At 40.7% G+C, this 22,161-nt stretch overlaps 1 protein-coding gene across 24 annotated transcripts in view; it reads right to left on the minus strand.

The window, feature by feature from the left end:
• IL15 (interleukin 15) overlaps positions 1-22,161 on the minus strand; it is an 87,890-nt gene that overhangs the window by 51,641 nt on the left and 14,088 nt on the right. For 15 of the 24 annotated variants that reach the window (XR_015947754.1, XR_015947751.1, XR_015947743.1 and 12 more), the window contains 5 exons: positions 18,406-18,514; positions 16,620-16,722; positions 15,018-15,083; positions 12,802-12,951; positions 11,209-11,418 (listed from right to left, as the gene is read on the minus strand). Coding sequence is in view for 2 of the 24 variants with exons in the window: in XM_060278628.2 (XP_060134611.1) it covers positions 11,299-11,418; positions 12,802-12,951; positions 15,018-15,083; positions 16,620-16,722; positions 18,406-18,479 (513 nt within the window). In the remaining 22 variants the exon portion in view is untranslated. Of the gene's footprint in view, positions 1-1,178; positions 11,419-12,801; positions 12,952-15,017; positions 15,084-16,619; positions 16,723-18,405; positions 18,515-22,161 lie in introns of those variants that run through there. The other 9 variants (XR_015947753.1, XR_015947736.1, XM_060278628.2 and 6 more) reach the window with 7 other exon arrangements.

A 22,161-nucleotide genomic window follows, 5' to 3' on the forward strand; every position in this document is an offset into this window, starting at 1 on the left:
ACTTAGGAAAAATAATAAGAAAAATAACATAATCAACTGGATTTTTTTGGTTCTTTGAGCGTTTAAAGTAGGGGATTGGATCTGGTCAGAAGGCTAGAGCTTTGTCAGCCACTATTACAGGAGAGCAAGGGTGCAAAAGGGCACCAGAATAAAAAAGCACCAACATTTTCCCCATGAAAGAAGAATCTGGAGTGTACAGAAGTCACATCCACACCATACGTTTAAAGCACACTTATATCATTTTACAGTTCCCAGGATTCTTTTAAAAATTTAGTTAAATAAATCAATAAAGTAGATGCAATATCTTCCTTTTAGGCTGAGATAGGGAAAGCACTCAAATTTAATTGAAGATATGTTTTCACATTGCTTTAGCCTTCACGGTCCTGTACCATGTTCAGCTTTCATGACCCTTTTAAAAGTAAGGTACATCAGGATTAGTTCTCAGCCTGTATCATCCTTCTTTGGATGGGAGCCAGAAGGAACAAGTGTTATGTTAACAATTCTATGTATAGTCAACCAAGGGAGGTGTGATAATAAATCACTACAGGAGCTGCACACTATGAAGTGTTGTGCGGTAGACTCAAAGCGCTACAGCAGTGTGTAGAAAGCAGTATGAAGATAGCATGTTAGGATTTGCCACTGGACAATCCAGCCCCATCTGCACTATACATTTAAAGCAGTATCATACTACTTTAGTAATGGCTTCCCCCAAAGAAGCATGAGAAGTGTAGTTTTTTAAGGTGATGAAAGTTGCTGGAAGACCTCTGTTCTGTTCAGGGAACTTCAGTTCCCATGATGATTTAACAATCAATCCTTCTTCCTAGAGAACTCTGGAAGCTGTAGCTCTGTGATGGGAATAGGGATCTAACAACTTTCAGTACTAGCTGGATAACCAGTACTAAGTGTGTGATGTTTTGGCATTTCAGCACAGATCACTATTAATGGTGACTTACATTTGGTGACCACATCCAGCTTCCAATTTGTGTGCAGCTATGCCTCTGGGAATATTAAACTGAAAATTGTCCAAAAGAGATTACTGCAGAGATTACTTCAGAAGGGAAGTAGTTCAGACACCATTAAAGAAGCTAATAAAATGTTTTATAGCCACCTAATGCTTATGAGATCTCCTTGAGGTTGGAAGGCAACAGATTTGAATAACGAGGAATTGTTTGTAGCAATTTCAATTACTGTACTTTAATTCGTAAATAATAATAATACAAAGAGACTTCCAACGTGAAATAGCTAGATCTTTTCCTCAAGGCCAACATTACTAACTTCAACACAATTTAATTAAAAAGCAGCGCCTCTGGAGATTTTTCTAATGAGAAAATGTCATGGTGCCAATAAAACTATTATAAGATTGATATCCATGCATAAGCCACCAATATCCAATGAAACAATTATTCCCTTGTCCAGCACCATAATATTATCTCTGAAAAACCAAGTTAAATTGAGGCAGCAGTGATTAGGGACACATTTCACTGAACAAGAAAGTGGCAGATAGTATTTGGTTTGTTAGGGTCAGATGAAATAAAAGTATTCTTAAAGAAATTGCTGTAAGCACTGACTTGAAGATTTCAACGAGAAGTCAGAGTATGAAAAGTAGTGGTCAGTTGTTATTATAACTTTGAATTTATCATTTATTTTTACATTGGCAGCAACACAAAAAGGGGGGCACAGAAGGGGTAAAATGCTTCTTTTGGCAAAGGTAGGAGACACCTTGTGGGGGAAGGACCATAGTTCAATTGATAGACTTATGACACTTAGCTCTGCAAATAAGTGGATGTTTTACTCAGAGTTTCCAGATGTTACAGACAACAAAGATGAAACAGATGAAAAAGGCTTTCGAATGACCTTAAAAATCAAGTTACTTGGTTTCCTTACAAAAAGGATCATACAATCTTTGGGTTAGCAAAGATGCAGGCTATGAAATCTCATTTTAGAGATTCGGTTCACTTGCAGGGAGCCATGGCCACATGGCTTCTTGCTTGTTCCAGGAAGAGAAAAAAAGACAAAGGCGGGGATGGGTAGCAAAAGAGACTTTGAGCCTGCCAAGTCACACCCACTCTGGTAGCTTGAGCTTAGGGCTCAGGTTACCTCTTTCATGAATATAAGTGTGAGCCAGTAACTGTATATTAGAACAAACTATTGCCTACAACCCTAGATAGCTGCTTTCTGTCAGTGTAGACCAGGGGTCAGCAAACTTTTTCATCAGGGGGCCGGTCCACTGTCCCTCAGACCTTGTGGGGGGCCGAACTGTATTTTTTGGGGGAAATGAACGAATTCCTATGCTCCACAAATAACCCAGAGATGCATTTGAAATAAAAGCACACATTCTACTCATGTCAAAACACCAGGCAGGCCCCACAAATAACCCAGAGATGCATTTTAAATAAAGGGACACAGTCTACTCATGTAAAAACATGCTGATTCCCAGACCATCCACGGGCCAGATTGAGAAGGCGATTGGGCCAGATCCGGCTCCTGGGCCTTAGTTTGCCTACCCATGGTGTAGTAGACAGACATTTAATAAATAACAATATATGGCTTTTAAACTAGGGGGTATTGTTTTTGTTTGTTACTAGGTTGTGTATTTTTGTGTTTTTCTATTTAAAACCACAGTGTGATCCTTGGAAGGAGGCTGGTATAGAATTACTATTACTAAATACTGAGCTAATTAGACCAATGGTTTGTGCCATTATAAGGCAGCTTCCTGTGTTCCTTTGTTCCACAAGTTATATTTCCAAAAAAAGATAAATCATGGTATATTCATCCTATACATACGAAAAAATTAATACTATTTTTGTGGAGTTAATGTTCAAGTTTGATTTCTAGACTTCCTGTATTTGACAAGTTGGCCTGAATCCTCAAAAGCTTATGTCATAATAAATGTGTTAGCCTTTAAGGTACTTCAGTATTTGGTTAATTTTAGCTAGCTGGTGGATGAGACATTTTCTTGTATGTCTTGCATTTGAGACCTTGACTATTGTTATTCTTGCCCAAACAGACCAGGTTGTAAAACAGATGGGAGCCTGAAAAGAGCCATGAGTAGGAATCATGAAACTGACATTGAGTGAGTAAAATACTTCTTCTTATTGCCATCATTAGATGCTCCTGCAGGAGATAAAAGGATGCAATGTTCATTGTCTGAAGAGGAACTTCTGCAAGCTGAGCCAGATAAGAGCAAACATGCCACATTGTTTCCTGGCTTGAGCAACCGCTGACAAGGAACTCGGTCATGCTTGCTGAAAGCCTAGCCCTAGGAGGAGGATTCTTATTAACAGACACAGCAGCTGTTTCCTCTAGCAAGCTTATAAAATATATTTACAACCCAAGGGGAAGCATTTTTAAAAGTATACAGAACACATGGTGCTTGAGCTCACAGCTGCCTTGGATTCTTGGATTCCAGTAATGGCTTTTGAAAGCAGAACAGAGATATTTGGGTGATGTTGTGGAGAAACTGATGATGAGTCGTCTCACAAGAGATGTTTGTTCATCATCTGGGTCTTGAAGTAGATTGCTCACAAGGTCATTTAATATGGTTACAGCAGACTTTATAATCACAGAATTGTAGAGTTGGAAGGTATCCTTGGGGTCATTTTGTCCAACCTCCTACCATGCAGGAACTTCAACTACTTTAACTCCATTTTGTCCAGGTCGCAGGTGGTGCATCCTCTTGTCCAAGAAAAGATTTCTGATCACATAAAGGTTCTAATTCATAGATCTACCATGTAGTGGTATTATTGCAAACCATCTCCTCACATGCAAATTCTGTGAGCATAAATCACAGGTTCTGGAATTACAATAAATTGTGCAAACAGGGTAAGTATACAGACATTTGCATCTTTTGCCTGTTTCATATTATTTGCAGAATTGTCACATTTCATTGAAGAATCTTTGTTTGTAGAATCTGTGTGTCCCTCGTTTTTATTCTTCAAGTGACTCCAAAGTAAAGACCTAGTACTCATGGGGAAAAACCAGAACTAGAGAAGGCCTTTATGCTCCAGTGACATAGTGAAGAGGTCATAGGAAGTTAGTGGTGAAAAGTCCTGTCTTCTGACTATTGTCCCCTTTATTTTAAGAGTGTTTTAGCTACATGGATTATTTTGCATTCATGAGAACTGGAGTTTTTTAAAACAGGTGGTTAAAAATTCAGAGTTCTTTGGCTTTGACAAGGGGGAGCAATGTAGAATGGGGTATTTCTTCTGCAGTCTTCAAAGCAACCTCATAATAAGACTGCTTGCCTGTACAAGAAAAAGCAGCAGGAAAGTCTAATCACAGATCTTGTACATCATGTCCAGTTTGGCCTTAACTGAACATGCAGCAATTGTAGATGACAAACAATGCTTACAAGCTCAGACAGCACAAGTGACAGATTATGAGGAAATGATTCTGCTTTACCTCATTTGGCCCCATTTTATTTTATTTGCAGAATTTGGCTGCAACCATTGTCCCCACCCCGCCCCAAATCCTGTCTCCATAATTGTTATATTTAATTATGCTGCGCCTTTATCTCTTACCAGATGGCTGGAGTCTCAACAGACCACCTGGTTATAAGCTTTTATAACTGTTCATAAGTTCCACAGGCTTCTGTTCTCACTGAACTGCTGTGCAGTCCTGGAAACAAACATACAAAAATTTAAAACAGAACTGTTTGGGGACTATGTATATGTGTGTGTGTATGTGTATATATATATATATACTCTTCATTGTCACAAAGGGGAAAATTTGAAGCTGTATATACAAATTTAGTTAAAATATTTAATCTCAAAAGTTATACCCTGCCCATCCAGTTTTATATTCTGATTTTCCCCAAGGGAACTAGGAGCTTCAATGATATTGTCCTTTATTTAAAGCTTACAGGCTTTAAGAATAAGATGAATAGAATATTATCATTGCTTTAATCCCTGTTCAATTTTCTATGACTACCCTACGAGACAGCATGAAGAACAATAGGATGGGATATGGCATAATCACCTACAGAAAATTCTATAAAGGAGAATTTAGATGAAATAATTCTGGGCTGTGTATAATGACACTGGGGAAATCAAGGTTTTAGATTAAAGAAAAGAATAATAAAGTTAAGAGGACAGCCTTTGTCCTGCTAAAATCTTCTTTCAATAGAAATGTCTTTTTAAGCAGGCTTTAGGACAATGGATAATTATATATCTAGATTTTAAAAAATGTATACAGTCATGTGACAAAAGCTTTCCATGAGGACATAAACAGTACCTGCTTTGCTAATGTCTCTATTTATTTATCTAGAAATAAATCGATCTTCTTTTCATGAAAATACAAGAAACTTTGACATTGGAGTCACCAACTGCACTGCAGGTGTCCTCATTCAGTATTTCTGACAATTTCCCTAAAATCTGACATTAGTTCAGATGGGGACACACCTTTGCCAGCAATAAGATTTGTTAGCGCAGGAGAGGGGAAAGTTTTCACTCTCATGGGCCACATTCTCTCAGGCCACTGATGGACAGAGCTAGTGCAAAAAGTGGAGAAGACCACCCTCTCTCTTAAACACATTTGTATCATCTACACACATCCATTCATGCATTAATTCATGTACATTCCCACACACATTATCAATCATACCCACCAACACATAAAACCCACGAGTATCCACACATAAAACTCGCACACTTTAGCTTGACAGAAGAATTTTAGCTCCGTATCCCTCACTTAATTGCTGCATTGGGAGTGATCTTCAATGCTTTTTTTTAAAAAAAAAAACAAACAAACATTGAATTTTCCATAAGAATCACCAACGCCATCTTGTGTCACATTGTATATTGCACTTAAAACACACTTAAAACGTTTTATTTGCATTGTATAGCTGAGTCCTGCCTCTCCCATGCAGTAATTAGGCTTGAAATCAGCTGCCTCCAAAATAAAAAATTGGAGCACTGAAGAGTTTTCCTGCCTTATAAAGGTCTCCTGTATAGCTGTTAGGTTTGAGAGCAGCCTTTCATTGGTTCCAATTGGAGAATATTCTGTGCAGGGGGAGGAGACATGGAACAAATGTTGTGTTCCAGATGGTGATGTCCTATTAGTTGAATCATGCCTGTGGAGTGGTGGCTCCCCACTCCTGCTTTAATCTAACCCAGGTTAAAGACTTAGTCCAGTTTATTGCTGTCCTTCAAAATCAATGTGACTTTAAATGCTTAGTGTTGACTGAAGGGTGCCTTAAAAAGCTTGTCTCAAGCAGAGCAATTCCAGAGTCAATTTCAATTTGAATCACTTTAGACTTGGGGCTCATCCATACTGTTGTTCAATGTGAATAGTAAGCTTCATGTATGTACATTCTCCCTTGTCCAGATGACATTCTCTCCCAAATCACAGCCTTCCCACACTCCTCCTCTCCCAATCTCAATTATTTAATGCCCTCTTCTTTTTGGAGTATCTCTGGTATGAGAAAACATCACACATTTGGAGGAGAACACCACATGGACAACATAATAGAAACCTGTCATTTTACTGAGATTCATCAGTAGTCCTGTACTTTCACATAATCTGTCATGTCTCTTAGGAATACCTTTCCAAATGAGGAGTTGCATTGGCAAACCTCAGAAGTGTCTCACTGTGTGCAAGACCGTGATAATGAGAAATGAAAGAAGCAAAATCTAAGGTTATCTACAATGTAATGATAGATCACTGTAATCTGATCATACCAGATTGCTAGATTTACAGAATAAGCTTTCAGTATCATTAAAAGCAATAAAATGACATTTGTGTGTCTTTAACCATCATTTTTGCTGAGGGATTTAGACCACAATCTGAGACAGCTCTTTTATATTCCTGCGGCATCCCCAAAGGCATAAAAGTTTCAGCAAATCTAGAAGAATCTGTGAGATTGCCTTGGAGGTATTTCCATTCTTGTATGTTATCTTACACAACCAGAAGAGATACTTTCCTGAATAATTTGTGTGTGGAGGCAATTACAGTGTCAGCCTGTGTGCATACCATATATTTAAACCACATTACTTCTGCCAAGGGACCCAGGTGGCGCTGTGGGTTAAACCAGAGAGTCTAGGGCTTGCCGATCAGAAGGTCGGTGGTTCGAATCCCTGCAACGGGGTGAGCTCCCATTGCTTGGTCCCAGCTCCTGCCCACCTAGCAGTTCGAAAGCACATCAAAGTGCAAGTAGATAAATAGGGACCGCTCCGGCGGGAAGGTAAACGGCGTTTCCGTGCGCTGCTCTGGTTCGCCAAAAGCAGCTTTGTCATGCTGGCCACATGACCCGGAAGCTGTCTGCGGACAAACGCCGGCTCCCTCGGCCTATAGAGCGAGATGAGCGCTGCAACCCCAGAGTCGGACACGACTGGACCTGATGGTCAGGGACCCCTTTACCTTTACCTTTACTTCTGCCAAAGAATCCTGGGGACTGTTGTTTGTTAAGAGCGCTGACAGAGCCACAATTCCCAGCACCCTTAGCCAACTACGATTCCTAGTATTCTTCATTACTATTAAAGTGATATAAGAGTGCTTTGAATGTATGTTGTGGATCCACCCTCAGTTGCCACACTATGGCCAAAGACTTGTTGCTTCCACATTCAGGTCTAGTATTTGTTCCATAATATTTTGACTGTGAGTCCTGGAAGGCCTTTTTCCACTGGCCTGGGAGAGCAGGGCCCTGGCTAACTCCAGCTACAAAAGCTGAGGCTGCCGAAGAGCGCAGAGACCGTCTTGGCTGTCTCTTAGTGCAGACTCAGATCATCAAGCCTGAACTTTGACAGCCGCTTCAGCAATGAACCACCATTGCTAAGACTGCCAGCAACAGCAGCAGATATGTTCTATGCTTATGGTAGTATTTTATTCTTTTGCTCATTGTTGATTTAATATTTGACTTCCTTTAGGAATCTTTTCTTTTGAAATGTTTAAGGTAATATTTTGGTGTTGTTAATGGTGCTGCTTTGAATGTATACGTTATACATGACTTTCTTCAGTAATACTTTATTCTAGAATGTTTTTATTTGATGTTTTAATGCAGTATTGGTTATAAACTGCTTTTGAGATCCCCCCTCTAAAACGAGAAAGTGGCATAGAAATGAATTGAACAGCCGCCGCTGCCGCAACAACAACGTTTATCTGGTAGTCCCTCCAGATGTTGTGGACTCTAACTCCCATCATCCCTAGCCAACACACTTGGGTACCAGGTTGGCAAAGACTTTAATATGGACTGCAGGTTTCTCCCCATTGTTTTTAAAAAGGTGTGTTGGATTACATTATGATTGCTTCTTTCATAGTATTACCTAGTCAAGGCAATCTTCTATGTTTTACATAAGGCTCACTTTCACAGTCTATCCACTGTATCTGCCAATTTCCAACCCTGGATGCCATGCTTAGATGTGGTTATATAAAGGCCATGCTGAGCCTATCAGCCATTTTCATGCCACTGCAAATACTTGATAAACTACTTTTGTAGCTAATCTGCAGTTATGGGTAAAACAAAAACTGAAATAATGGGCTAATGCTGCCAATTTCTTCAAAAGTCCAATACAGTACAAGGAGCACGCAAGGGCACAAGATTCAATCAAGTTTCAATCAAGTATTATTAGTACAAAAAGAAAACAATAAGAGAACCATATACAAATGCTGACACAGAAGCCAAAACCAAATGTCAAGCAGACGTGGTTTGGGTCTAGGTCTTCTCCCCATTGTGATGACATCCAGCCAATCCAAGAAATTAGAAATAGTAAGCTGGTTCTATAGCTAGGAGAGAATGAGCATTATTATCTCTGGACTGCCAAGATGAGATGGGAGAGCACAACAAAATTATAGAACCAGAAAAGGGAAGGTGGAAAAATGTAATTTCCAAAGTAAGTGGGGTTGTAGCCTGGCCCACGGTTCACCTTTATTAAATATATTTACATTCATAATACAAAGGATATTTTTCTTATTAATTGGAAAGATGAAACAGTCTGGGCAAACTACGAATATTTGCAATAGCACCATCAGCAATCTCAAAGGCTGAAAGAAATGTGACTTCTAGTTAATTGTAAGGTTGATATATGCTCTGCTATGCAGCAAATATGGTGCTCAAGGACACTCCTAAGGGCTAAATATAGGAGAAAGAAGATTGAATAACCATCGTCTCTTTAGAAAATTTGCCAAGTCTGCAAGCTGATTATGTTATCAAAAATGAAAAATTGATGGTTAGGTGGCTAACATCTAATAATTTGGCCCCAGGCAGATCTTCGAGGAGCTAAGGTTGTTAAGAGTTCATTTTTGCCCTTCATTCCTACTTCTGAATAACCGGGCTTCTTGTTTAATGGGCAAACAACCACTCTTTCTTCAGTGGCTAAGTTTGCTTAATTGACCATGTTGATAGCTAAGTGCCAATGAGAGACCATTCACAGCTCAACAAGGCTTGTTCCTGCATTTGAGGAGAATATAATGTGACTGGAATCTCTCACTCATCTCCCCATTTACAAGGATATAATATTTTCTCAAACTATTAATCCGGGTGTGACCATAAAAAATGTGAAACTCAGATATTAACTATCCAACAGATGTCCCAGTTGTTTAAAATGCAGGAGAGGCTCTCTATGAAGTCATTTGATTCCTTTTAAATTAATCCTTCTGCTTGATAACCCTCACCCTTGATAACAGTGTCCACCTCCAGAGCAATCACCTTCACATAAAGTTGATATGAAACAGCAAAAAATATTTTTTTTAAAAAATCCACAGAACTAAGAAGACGGGGGGCCCACACAAAATATATCATGGGAGGTATTAAGTACTCATCCCCCTTACACAGGGCTACTTTTCTGCTGTGTAACGTGTATCCATCTAACATCATCTACCCAAGAATGGAGAAACCTTTGACCCTCCAGATGTTTCTGCAGTGCAATGCCTGTCAGTCCCAGCAAACATGGCCAATCACCAAATATGATGGGAGTTGTAGATCAACAACACCTGGAGGGCCAAGGTTCCCTACATATAGGCTAACAATGCACCACAGGCTGTTTTGTGTGCTTCACACTCTCTTCTCCTTCTGCACCATATGGTCCTTTCAAGCTTCCTAGGAAATCTCCTGAGAAATCTCTATGTGGGACAAGAAGCTACAGTTAGAACTGGATATGGAACAACTGGTTGGTTCAAAATTGGGAAAGGAGTACGACAAGGTTGTATATTGTCTCCCTGCTTATTTAACTTATATGCAGAATTCATCATGCGAAAGGCTGGACTAGATGAATCCCAAGCCGGAATTAAGATTGCCGGAAGAAATATCAACAACCTCAGATATGCAGATGACACAACCTTTATGGCAGAAAGCGAGGAGGAATTAAAGAACCTTTTAATGAGGGTGAAAGAGGAGAGTGCAAAATATGGTCTGAAGCTCAACATCAAAAAAAACAAGATCATGGCCACTGGTCCCATCACCTCCTGGCAAATGGAAGGGGAAGAAATGGAGGCAGTGAGAGATTTTACTTTCTTGGGCTCCTTGATCACTGCAGATGGTGACAGCAGCCACGAAATTAAAAGACGCCTGCTTCGTGGGAGAAAAGCAATGACAAACCTAGACAGCATCTTAAAAAGCAGAGACATCACCTTGCCGACAAAGGTCCGTATAGTTAAAGCTATGGTTTTCCCAGTAGTGATGTATGGAAGTGAGAGCTGGACCATAAAGAAGGCTGATCGCCGAAGAATTGACGCTTTTGAATTATGGTGCTGGAGGAGACTCTTGAGAGTCCCATGGACTGCAAGAAGATCAAACCTCTCCATTCTTAAGGAAATCAGCCCTGAGTGCTCACTGGAAGGACAGATCGTGAAGCTGAGGCTCCAATACTTTGGCCACCTCATGAGAAGAGAAGAATCCTTGGAAAAGACCCTGATGTTGGGAAAGATTGAGGGCACTAGGAGAAGGGGACGACAGAGGACGAGATGGTTGGACAGTGTTCTCGAAGCTACCAACATGAGTTTGACCAAACTGCGGGAGGCAGTGCAAGACAGGAGTGCCTGGCGTGCTATGGTTCATGGGGTCACGAAGAGTCGGACACGACTAAACGACTAAACAACAACAACAACAGGAATTTTAAGTTACGATGGCTTGTTGAGGACTCCAGAATCCACATTATAGAAGCCAAATATAAAGAGGCCCAATGTTAGCCCTATTTTGTAAACGGGTAATCTTTTTTAAGGTATCCTGCAGGATTCAATTGCAGGATTCTTGCCAAGTTCGTAATGCTGTTAACTTACCACCACCTGTTCTACGATGACCCTGTTCTATTTTCCTTGTTCTTCAATTCTAGGAGGCAACAAGTTATTCCTTCCTGCTACAGTGAAATCTCATTTGGCATTTAACTCTGTGTAGCACCTTTGTGCAATAGTTTTGAAGCTCTTTAAGAATTCTGTGCCGTTTTTTTCTGCAAATGTTTCACACTGTTGCCACTTGGATGTTTTTGTTTCCTGTAAAAATGAAAGGTTAAAAAAAGTTAGCATCGTTAAAGCAATTCGTTAAAAAAAAACATTGAGAGGAAAGTAAGACACAAGAGAGACATGACAGACAATTTTCTTCCTTATGGCAGGTTGGTTTGGGATTTCTAACTAACATCCTTGTGACCACATTTCAGCATACTATGCCTCCCGCTCTCTAGAATGTCTGCAATTTCTGTTAGCAGGGCTTTGCACATAAACCAATAGCATGTGCATGTAGCCTCATGGAGGATTATGGAGTGCCATTCACACCAATGGAAAAGTCTGCCCTGGTGGGGCCTTCTTTCTCGGTGGAAGCAGTGCCTTTTTCCTGCTTGAGATGTTGAGACAGCAGCAGCAGCAGATCTTCCATGTACAACTGAAGGAGAATGTTCCTTGCTCAGCAGGAATTGTACTTTCCATCCAAGGTGGGATGCTGGAGGGCATGGGCACCGAGAGTGGTGCTGGGCGTACTCCCAACTGCAACCTCCCTCTTTTCCTTCCTTCTCATTTGATGAGGGTGAAACGGAGGCAGAAGCTGACTGAGCTCTGATCCTCAACTGCTATAAATAGGCTAAAAGCCCAGGACCTATTCAACTTGCGTCTCCACACACAGAAGAGAACTAGGGATTTCACTTTCACAAGCTCCCCATTTCAATTCCTTGTAACATTTCTGCAAAGGGTACATTTCCGCTACATATCTTGAATCCACCTATTCTACACTAAAGGTTTCTAGCGAATTCTCTTCCACAGGAACATTCTAGACTGGGATCCTTGGCCTGGCATGAACGTGGAAATGGCAAAATATTATCAGGATAACTTACAATAGATTTGAGAGGATCTGGATGGAATAATGGATTGCTATCCCAAAGCCACATCCTTGCAAACATAGTCTTGGAAGTAGGCGTTGGGGGGAATTCAATTTAGTTTGCATTGAAAAAACAAACACACCTAATTTTAACTTTTGGAAGCCAAACACAAACCAAAATACAGCCATCGTTTGAATTTTTGCAATGTGGTTCTCCAGCCAAGTTATGCATACAAAATGCATTTATTCAGGTAAAGTGTGTACAAAATGTGCAGATTAGGAGAAATTTGCTCTGTTTTTAAATGCAAATCAATGAGGAAATGTGGAGAAATGAACTTATGCCTAGAAAAGCGAGAAACTGAGAGAAACTAAAATTGTCAAATCTGCCTGCCCCTACTTGGAAGCCTAAAGGAATAAATTGGGGGAAAACTACAGGGCAAGGATTCAACAGTCCATTCCTTTCTCTCCATTTTTTGATCTAAATCTTGAGGGAGAAAAGTCTGTTAGAAATTCCTTTAATGTGGCTACAATGCAACAGACATGCAATTTTGCCCATAAGTTAAACTCACCTGTTTGTCATATTCCAAAAGGAATTTAACATTTTGGATTATGTTATCTACTTTTTTCCTTAGTGCTGCGTCATTTTCAAATTTCAATTCATACAAAATTACTTCCATCTCAAGCTGAAAGCATTTCACCACCGATAAATTACAGTCACTCTGGAAAGTAGGAAAAATCAATGGGTTTATAATATGAAACTTCATAGGTCTCATTCAGACATGGCCTTTCCCTTGAATTCAGGCTATCCTGCCTGATTCAGAGTATGATCATGGGGGGGGGGGGAGAGAAATGACCCCCTCACCCCTTAATAACTATTATTGCACAATAATAGTAATAACTAAATAACTATTATTAATAACTTAATAACTATTATTAATAACTTAATAACTATTATTGCACAAGTTCCTGCCAGACAAATAATTATAATTGTCTCACATATTATGTCTGTAAGCACATGCAGAAGAGTCATTTATAAAATATATTTGTCATTTTATTGCTTGTATCCTTGATTTGGGGAGCTGCTCTGAAAGCCTTTTTTTCTTGAAGAGTGGGGTAAAAATGATTCAAGGAATAAAGAAACAGGCAGAAGAAGAAGAAGAAGAAGAAGAAGAAGAAGAAGAAGAAGAAGAAGAAGAAGAAGAAGAAGAAGAAGAAGAGGAGGAGGAGGAGGAGGAGGAGGAGGAGTTTGGATTTGATATCCCGCTTTATCACTACCCGAAGGAGTCTCAAAGCGGCTAACAATCTCCTTTCCCCTCCTCCCCCACAACAAACACCCTGTGAGGTGGGTGGGGCTGAGAGACTTCAAAGAAGTGTGACTAGCCCAAGATCACCCAGCAGCTGCATGTGGAGGAGTGGAGACACGAACCCGGTTCCCCAGATTACGAGTCTACCGCTCTTAACCACTACACCACACTGGCAAGCTTGACCATAGACTTGTATGATTTTAGTGCTTCAAAAGTCCACTGTGAAAGAAAGCTACACTTACAGTAAAACAATAGACACATATATTTTGTGTGACTAGTGTTGAGAGGGCCAAACTAAGACCAGGGAGATTCGGGTGCAAAACCCTCTCCTGAAACACATCTAGGCAACTTTGGCCCAGTGTCTCTCGGCCTACTTCACAGAGTGGTATTCAACAAAGTTTTGCTCAGACTAGGCTCACTGAAATGAATGAACATGATTAAGTTCATTAATTTCAGTAAGTTTACTCTGAGTAAAACTTAGTGGAATGCACCCACAGTGTTTTTCCTTTGGATATAATGGGGAGGGTGGGGAAATAGAGAGAAGCTTGTGGACCCCTCTGAACTTTTGCGGGAAAGAATGGGATAAAAATATAAATAACATTAAGAAAATACAGTATAATTTTGAGGTGGGGAACACTATAGTGAAAAATAAATCCTCAAACCATTAGGATTGCTAAATCTGAATCAGAACTAAAATAATTTCAGGGTAGTTCTTCTGTTGCCTGTCATTTCCAGTAAGTATCAGAAATAATGGTTTCATGTGAAATTGTCCATTGATAATTGATGTTGGCCAGTAAGTTGCCTCATAAGCAGTGGCGGAGGAAGGGGGCAGGGGTGAGCCACCCCAGGTGCCATCTCTGAAGGGAGTGACAAGAAGGCACCCCAAGGGGGGCTTGCCTTGCTGCCCCTGGGCGCAGCGACGCGAACCGCCACCATAGCCACGTGCAGAGGATCCCCGCCGCCTCTGCAGCCACAAGCGGAGGATCCCACTGCTCTCCGTACGGCATCAAGCAGCACCGGCGGTGCGTGCGCAATGCCACTACATATGGCACATGTGTGTGTACCGTATGTAGCAGCACTGCACATGCGCCGCACATAGTGGCACCATGCATGTGCCGCCGGGTGGTTTGCCCCGCCCCCACCCACCCCGCACTGGGTGCCAGTCAGCCTTGCTTCGCCCCTGTTCATAAGAACATAAAAGAAAAGTCATACTGTATCAAGATGTTAAGGGCATTTTGAATCCCAATTCTGTCTTTAGCGAGGCATTGGCTACTTCTTGTCTGGTGTCATCTGCAAAGTTGATGAGAATCCCCTCAATTCCTTCATCCTAGTCATCTATAAATATGAACAATGGGCTCAAGACAGATCCCTGCAGCACCCCACAAGCTGCCTTTCCCCCCAAGACGGCGAGGAACTTGTCTTCTGCAGGTGGTATACAACATATTTATACGAGATCTATTTGGATTACAAAATGTACTCACAAAATCTTTTAAGTCTGCAGTATATAAAGTGGCATCAAAGTCTGCAGTATATGAAGTGGCATTAAACTGAAAAGCAAAAGTAATAGCTTTGTAAGCAACAGTTTCAGAACTGAGTGACGATAAACTGTTAAGATTTCTTCCCATCTAAGTCATTGCTCAAAAGGTAAAATTAGAAATCACTGGAAACCTAAATGCTGAGCTTTTTGGGAAGGTCTTAACATCTGATGGGTGCAATTTGGCAGCCACTAAAATTAACCGTAAATCTGCAATTTCTTAAACGGATGCTGAAGAAAGCTGAAAGTGGGCAGCCTTTCAGCATATCTGCCCTGCAGTGCTAACTGAATCATATCTGAATCATGCTTTTAGGAAAAGAGTTATTTTGTGCTTTATTTCAGATGGTAGACATTTAAAAAATTAAAATAGCTTTAAAGATTCAAATGTCTTCAGAGATAGGACAATTGAAGAAGACAAAGGGGAAATGTTGGAATCAATCATGCAGAAGTGGATTGTCTGAAAAATGTGTTACTGGAAAATTTGCCAAGAATCTTTTTCTGATAACCAAACACTTGCAGTTAAGAGAGGAAGGGAAAAAAACAAATCAATTAATTTTTACAGTCCTTTAATTATCAAAGTGTTTTACATGACCCCATAGGATTAACAATGAATGCAATCCTATGCCTTTTTATTGAGAAATATATTTCACTTTGTTCAGTGGAGCTTACCCTTAGGTAAGTGTCCATAGGATTGCAGCCTTAATATGCTTATACAATTATTTTGGAAAGTATAATACACAGTGCAATAGTACCGTATGTAGATAACATTTCTTTGATTTAGGGTGAGGGAGGAAGCTAAGCTGCAAGATTTGACTTAATGAATGTGTCAAAAGTAGAAGCATTTAAAATACTGAGTTTAGCCATTTGCGCACTGTTCACTATGGACATTTTGTAAAATGTATTGTGGCCTTGTTTGCATACATTTTACTACAATATTTGTGTTTTCCAATGATTTCTTGTCTTTTTTATTCAACTTAATATCTAATCCACACCCTAGTTTTCATAGAATTATTCATATACTTCAAAACTGTGTTAGAATTTTGCGTTTTGAAAATTTTTAAAATAGGTTTTAAAAGTAAGAGTGGTGTCTTGCTCTCTTATGGCCTTTATATGCATGCGTTTAAAAATCATGTTGAAACAAACAAAATGAAATGTCCTCAGGTCTTTTTCCTACTGGCAAATTTTTTTTATTCCCTTCTGTTCATGATCATGGCTTTGATTTCTTTAACCTCCACAGGAGAGGGCAATACATTTAGACTCGTGTTAGCATCCACACATAAACATTTGTCACACAAACAGCACACACAAACCCACACACTTATTTAAATCACCTCTTTCTCAGCCCAGCATGGCAATAGGGTGATTTTTCAATTGCAGCACTTGGCTGTGTCATCAGCTCAGCACTGTGATGGAGTGCGTTATTTTTGCCAGGGGCTGGTGGGCTAACCTGCAGTGGCTTAGTGGGCCAGATTAGGCCCGCAGGTTCACCACTCCCAATTTATATTTCTGTTTTGAATACTGTTACTTTACATCTATTTTGTGAGCTTACCTTAGGAAAGATGAGTTCCAAATCTGTGCTCACTGCTTTCCATATTTGATATTTATGCTCTTTTTTTAGTACACATGAACTTGGTTGAAAGAAAGCAAGGGTGCTGTCATAACAATAAATGCTGAAGTCAGTTATATGATAAATAGGCATATACTATGCACATCATTAGCCCTCCTAAAGTGTTAACCCTCTACTGTTATTGAACACGGGAGCAGAAACACACTAAGTAAAGTAACCCAGCCCCAACCCTCTGAAGAAATAGTGCAACCATCTTTAAGGCAGTCTTCACATGTACAGCAATACACAGAAAGACTTCTACACAAACCAGAACTCTTTATGATCTGCTTCTGAGTCACGTGGAAGCTTTCACTCTACAGCTGTACTTGCAAAGGCTCCAACACTGCATTTGGTCACACTGTTCATGCAAAAGCTTGGGGCAGGGTTACTTGGTATGCCCTGACTCCCATGCGCCTCCACTCCTGTGTTGAATAAGATTGCTATGTTAACACCTGAAGAGGGTTATTGTGACATGGCAACATAAATAGCAAAAGGCACCATTCACAGGAAATATCTGGCTTGACGACTTGATTGTAAAGGTTTTAAAACAGTAAATGCTTGTATTTAAACCTCACTAGTGAACTACAGACTCATTCTGAAACCAATACAGAATGAACTGACGCAGTACAAGGTTCAGAACTTGTGGCAGAAAGGACAAAGAGAGAGAGAGAAATCAAATCCCCCTGCGATGTTTCAAGAGTTACTTTCTTCTTAAGCATTTCACAATAATCTAACATTTAACGTTTAAAGAGTAAGGAAGTGCTAGGAGAAGGTACAGAATTTGTTTACTGTACTGTACATGCACTGACTACTCAAATTATGCTTGAGCCTGGGATCACTTATCTGGTCTATGGAATACAGACTACTTCAAGGACACAGGGCACTTTTGTGAACTGCCTTGTCAGTGTGTGTTTTATTCTAGTTTGCATATATTATCTTAAAGATCCCCTTTTGTTGCTGGGATGTTGCATTTTCCAGTACTAAAACTGCAATATGTTTAACCTCCAGATGGCACATGCAGCATTGCTATAATTCCTACTTGGAATGTGGAGACATTCTAGGAAGGTCTGGGTCCCCTACTGGGTGTATTTTGACTAACAATAAGAGGTATTCATGGTGAGTTCTGGCACCTCTTTTTCTAGAAAAACAGCACTGCCTATAACCACAGCAATGAAAGGACATATGAAGTTGCCTTATACTAATTGGCAACTTCCAATTGGGGGTTTGACTGGATGGCCCTTGTGGTCTCTTTCAACTCTATGATTCTAATTCAAACATTGGTCCGTCTAAGACAGCATGGTCTATGAAAACTGGCAGTGGATCTCCAGTGAACATTCACAGCTCTACCTTGAGATGCCAGGGACTGAGGCTGGAATATTCTACATGAAAAAGCAGCTGTTTTACCACAGAGCTATGAGTATGTTGTTCTGTTCTTTTTCATTGTTTGCTTTATTTCTAAACAAAACACCAGATTGTCTACAGCAGGGCTGCTTCCTTACTCACCCAATGATAAAGGCAATATTTAATTCTATTTTCTCTGAAAAGTAATATTGCATAAAGGCTAAAATGCTGATGGAGTGCTGTTTGACTAGTTGTATGGAAAGTGTCACAGTGTCCCTGCGCCTCACTTCTTCTAACTGGAAATATTGAAACATTAAGCATTTTAAATCTCTCTGGTAACATACGAGTAAATAACAATATCATTATTACTATTTCAAACTATAATTACCAAAGTACGAAGATGGTAACTGCAGGATCATTAATTAAAGAACTCTGGAAATAATTGCTCATAATGACATACATTTGCTACTGAAGGCAAACATTATCAAGTGTGTTTTCTGAAAGACATAATTCAGAAAGAAGAGTGATTAGTACACATATAGGTTGTACAATGTGCCTTGCACATATTTCTCTTAATCATTAGGAAACTCATTTGGTCAAGAGAATAGAATAAAGGCAATTATGATGGTGCTGTCCATTAAGGAGCCTGTGATTCACTTATTGAAAATATGTCTAGAGATAAAATAAAAGGAGGTATATATATTCAATTAATTCATCATTATTGTTCCAACAAAGATATTTTGTATCTTGGGTGAGAAAACATTTTCAGCTCAAGCATCCCTTGTGGCTAATCTTTCAGGGGACACTTGCCAGTGGTGGATGGGGCCAAAACACCTGCCAATAGGTCCACTTGCTACTTCTCTCTCGCACACAAATGCACACAACACCACACAAGGCATGCATACTTGCATACAACCTCCTCGCTATTCACTCTTCCCCTCCACATCTTACTGCTCAGTTCTCAGTCCTGGGAGGGATATAGCTGGTAAACCAGTCAGAGCTGGAAATCAGCATTACCCACCACCACTGGCACCAGGGCTTCCAATGTGTCAGGAGTATGGGCAGGAGTCAGGCTCTGGGGCCTTGCAGAACTGGGGCATGCCTCAGCTTGTGCTGGAGAAGCAAAGCGCGGCCACACAGGTGAAGTCCTCAGCTTGTGTTGGAGAGGCAAGGAGTAGTCACCCAGGTGAGGCCACTTGAGATCTCACTGCAGCTGGTGGCAGGAGCTGGGAGGGATAAAAGCCCAGCATTTCCCTTCAGCTCTTTGCCACAGCAACGCTATCCCTGCCTGGTTGCATCTGGCCTCCTGCTCCTTGGACCCTTGCCTTGCTGCCGCCTTGCTTCTTGTTCCTGGACCCTTCGCCTTGCTCCTTGCTCCTTGGACCCTTGCTTCGCCTTCGCCTTGCTTCGTGCCCCGTGGACCTTTGCCTCTGCCTTGCTCCTCGACCCTGCTTCTTCACCACCATCTTGCCTCTGGTCCTGACGCCCGCCGACCGGACCGTGACACAATGGCAGTGTTCGTTCCAGGAGTAACTGCACACTACAAACTGGGTTCTACAGGTGGAGTGCAAGCCCATCTAATGCAGGACATCTTCTCAATTCCTGGACACAGGAACCGCCCACTATCAGCGCCAAAATCTTCAAATGGGTCTAGATAAACAGCTTCATCTAGGTACACCCTTACATTGCACAGCAATCTCCCCACTCATTCATCATGCCCAGCAACAGAATGTTGAGGAGGAAATGTGCCATGGTGGGGATTATACACCTCTCCAGTGAAGGATTCAGAACCTGTTGTCCCACCAAATCAGACCTTCCTGGCTTGCTGTTACAAGTCATGACGGGCAAAGGTCGAAAGACCAAATAGTCAGTCAGACCCCTGCAAGCATTGTCTAATTCCAAATCCCAGCTAAAATGACCAGGCAGTGCTGTGGACACCTCTCTAATATCTGCAACAACAGCAATTCCAAGGTTAAGAACAAATTGAATAACTATCCTCAAAGTGCTTTGTAAATTTGTCACAGCACACGTCTGAAGGGTCTGTTGTTCCAATTTCTGAACCTTCAACCAGCCTACTGCCCAGCCTAAAGAGCACAGCCAGACAGCTGCCTTTGGCACACATTTATTTGCAGCTGCCACCTGATACATGCAATTATGCACTCTACCATGTACTCATCCACTATGAGATTTTTGTCACCTGCATTCCAGCCATCCATCAGTCTGCATCATCACCCAAAGACAACCAGGGAGCAGATCAGGTTCTGCAGTGACTGAGAGGGCACTTGGGAACAATCATGTCAATGGCTCTCTCCATTGTTTTGTTGTACAGCAGGACCAGGGACTCAAAAGGATCATCGCTATACCAACTGGAAAATCCCCCAGGGCATCCAGGAATCCTTCAGATTCCATCACTCTGTGGGGGCAGGCTATCCTAGCTGGGCCCCCACACATGCAGGTCTTCACCTGCCACTGTCTGTCAAAGCCTCGCCAAAAAGTGGTCTGTCCATGACAATGGGACAACATTAACCCCTCCCCTCTCTCTGCAACTACCAGGTCACTCTGAATCAGTCTGTAGGGGGAAAAACTGATATAGAATGCAACAGGTGTTGACAATCTTTGAATTTTGCACATATACATACCAACTGCCCATTGGCTGGCCTATTCCAGGGATATAAATGAAGCAGTGGGTTACTTTCAAATGCTCATGGCACATGTTACCAGAGAAGACTTTAAAGTACCACAAGCACCACTCCACCCCCTTTTTTTGATAATGGATTTCCTACATATCTCCATAGTCAATTCCCAATTTCCCAATAAGTGACGTTGAGGAATAACTTCATTCTTATGCAACAGGAACTGTTGTCATTTGTAAATTGCCTTTGATGCTTCTGTGAGATTGCAGAAATTGTTTTTAAGATCCTATGGGTTAATGTAAGCAATGAGGTCAACCTATCTGTACGTCGTTTTATTTGCAATTGATTTGTTACTGGAATATCATTCCAGATGCTTTTGTATGCCAAAAAAGTAGGTCCTTCATCATGAGCTCCAGTAAAGAAAAATTGTGTGTTTGAACAGTCACAAAGTGGAACCAACATAAATTATACGCGCGCAGTTTCTCTTTAATTAATAAGCACGCATAGCTGTTAATAGCAATAGCAGTCATTTAGACAAATAGCAGAGCATCAACATCATCCACAATGTATGGAAATGCAAACTATTTATAAATTCAGTCTATATATTTCAGTCTATAGTTATATAGTCTGTATGGCAAAACACTGAGCAATAAAATGCCTCGCTAAAATATTTCTGCCATGTACTCAGTTGCACAAATACAACTAAGACAAAAAAAATACTACAGGCCAGTATTTCTCAAGCAATCAGGTTTATTATAAATGGTTTAGGAGAAAATTCACCAGTCTGCAAATCAATTAAAAAAACAAAAACAACTACTGATACATGATGCCTGTCTTTGCTTAGCTTAAAAAAGGCTATTAGGGTCTTTGCTGCAGTGTGAGGAACACTATGTATTCAAATAATTGTGGCGTCCTTGGTTCAGATGCTACCTTGTACACATGACAAATGACACAGAGAAGAGGGGAAAGTGATCAAGCTTAAGACCTGGTTCCAATCTCGTCACATATAAAGGTCGGTGGGTAGGTGTATCTACAGCGAATACAGTAGACATGTCTGGAAATGCAGGCAATGCAGATGGCTACCTTTCGCTGTCAACTGTATGCGGCAAACCCGGTTTTGTCACCATGTAATGTGTGAAAGGGAACAAGCCTGGAGAGCTGAACTAAAGCAGTTTGTAGACAATGTCTTGGAGGCAAACCTGGAGCTTTTTCAAACGGAACGCAAATTTGGCAGCACAGATTTCCCCCATTAGCCTCATTTACAACACAGTATTATCTGGGGCTTGAACATGGCCCTTTACTAGTCAGTTTAAATTGTGATTAATTCTGTTCCTACTTCAGTTACGTTTGAGATGAGAGAGACTGGATGTTTTTGCTGCAAATTGAATACCATCCACGTGGCAAACTTCATTTATCTGGCTGATGAACCAGAAATATGGCAGTTAAAAATGCCTGGGCCAAGAATCTCAGGAAATGACAACCAGACTAATTTTAGTTGTTAGCACTTTATG

The sequence above is a fragment of the Zootoca vivipara genome, chromosome Z1, assembly GCF_965207765.1.
Source record: "Zootoca vivipara chromosome Z1, rZooViv2.hap1.1, whole genome shotgun sequence".
Lineage (NCBI taxonomy): Eukaryota > Metazoa > Chordata > Lepidosauria > Squamata > Lacertidae > Zootoca > Zootoca vivipara.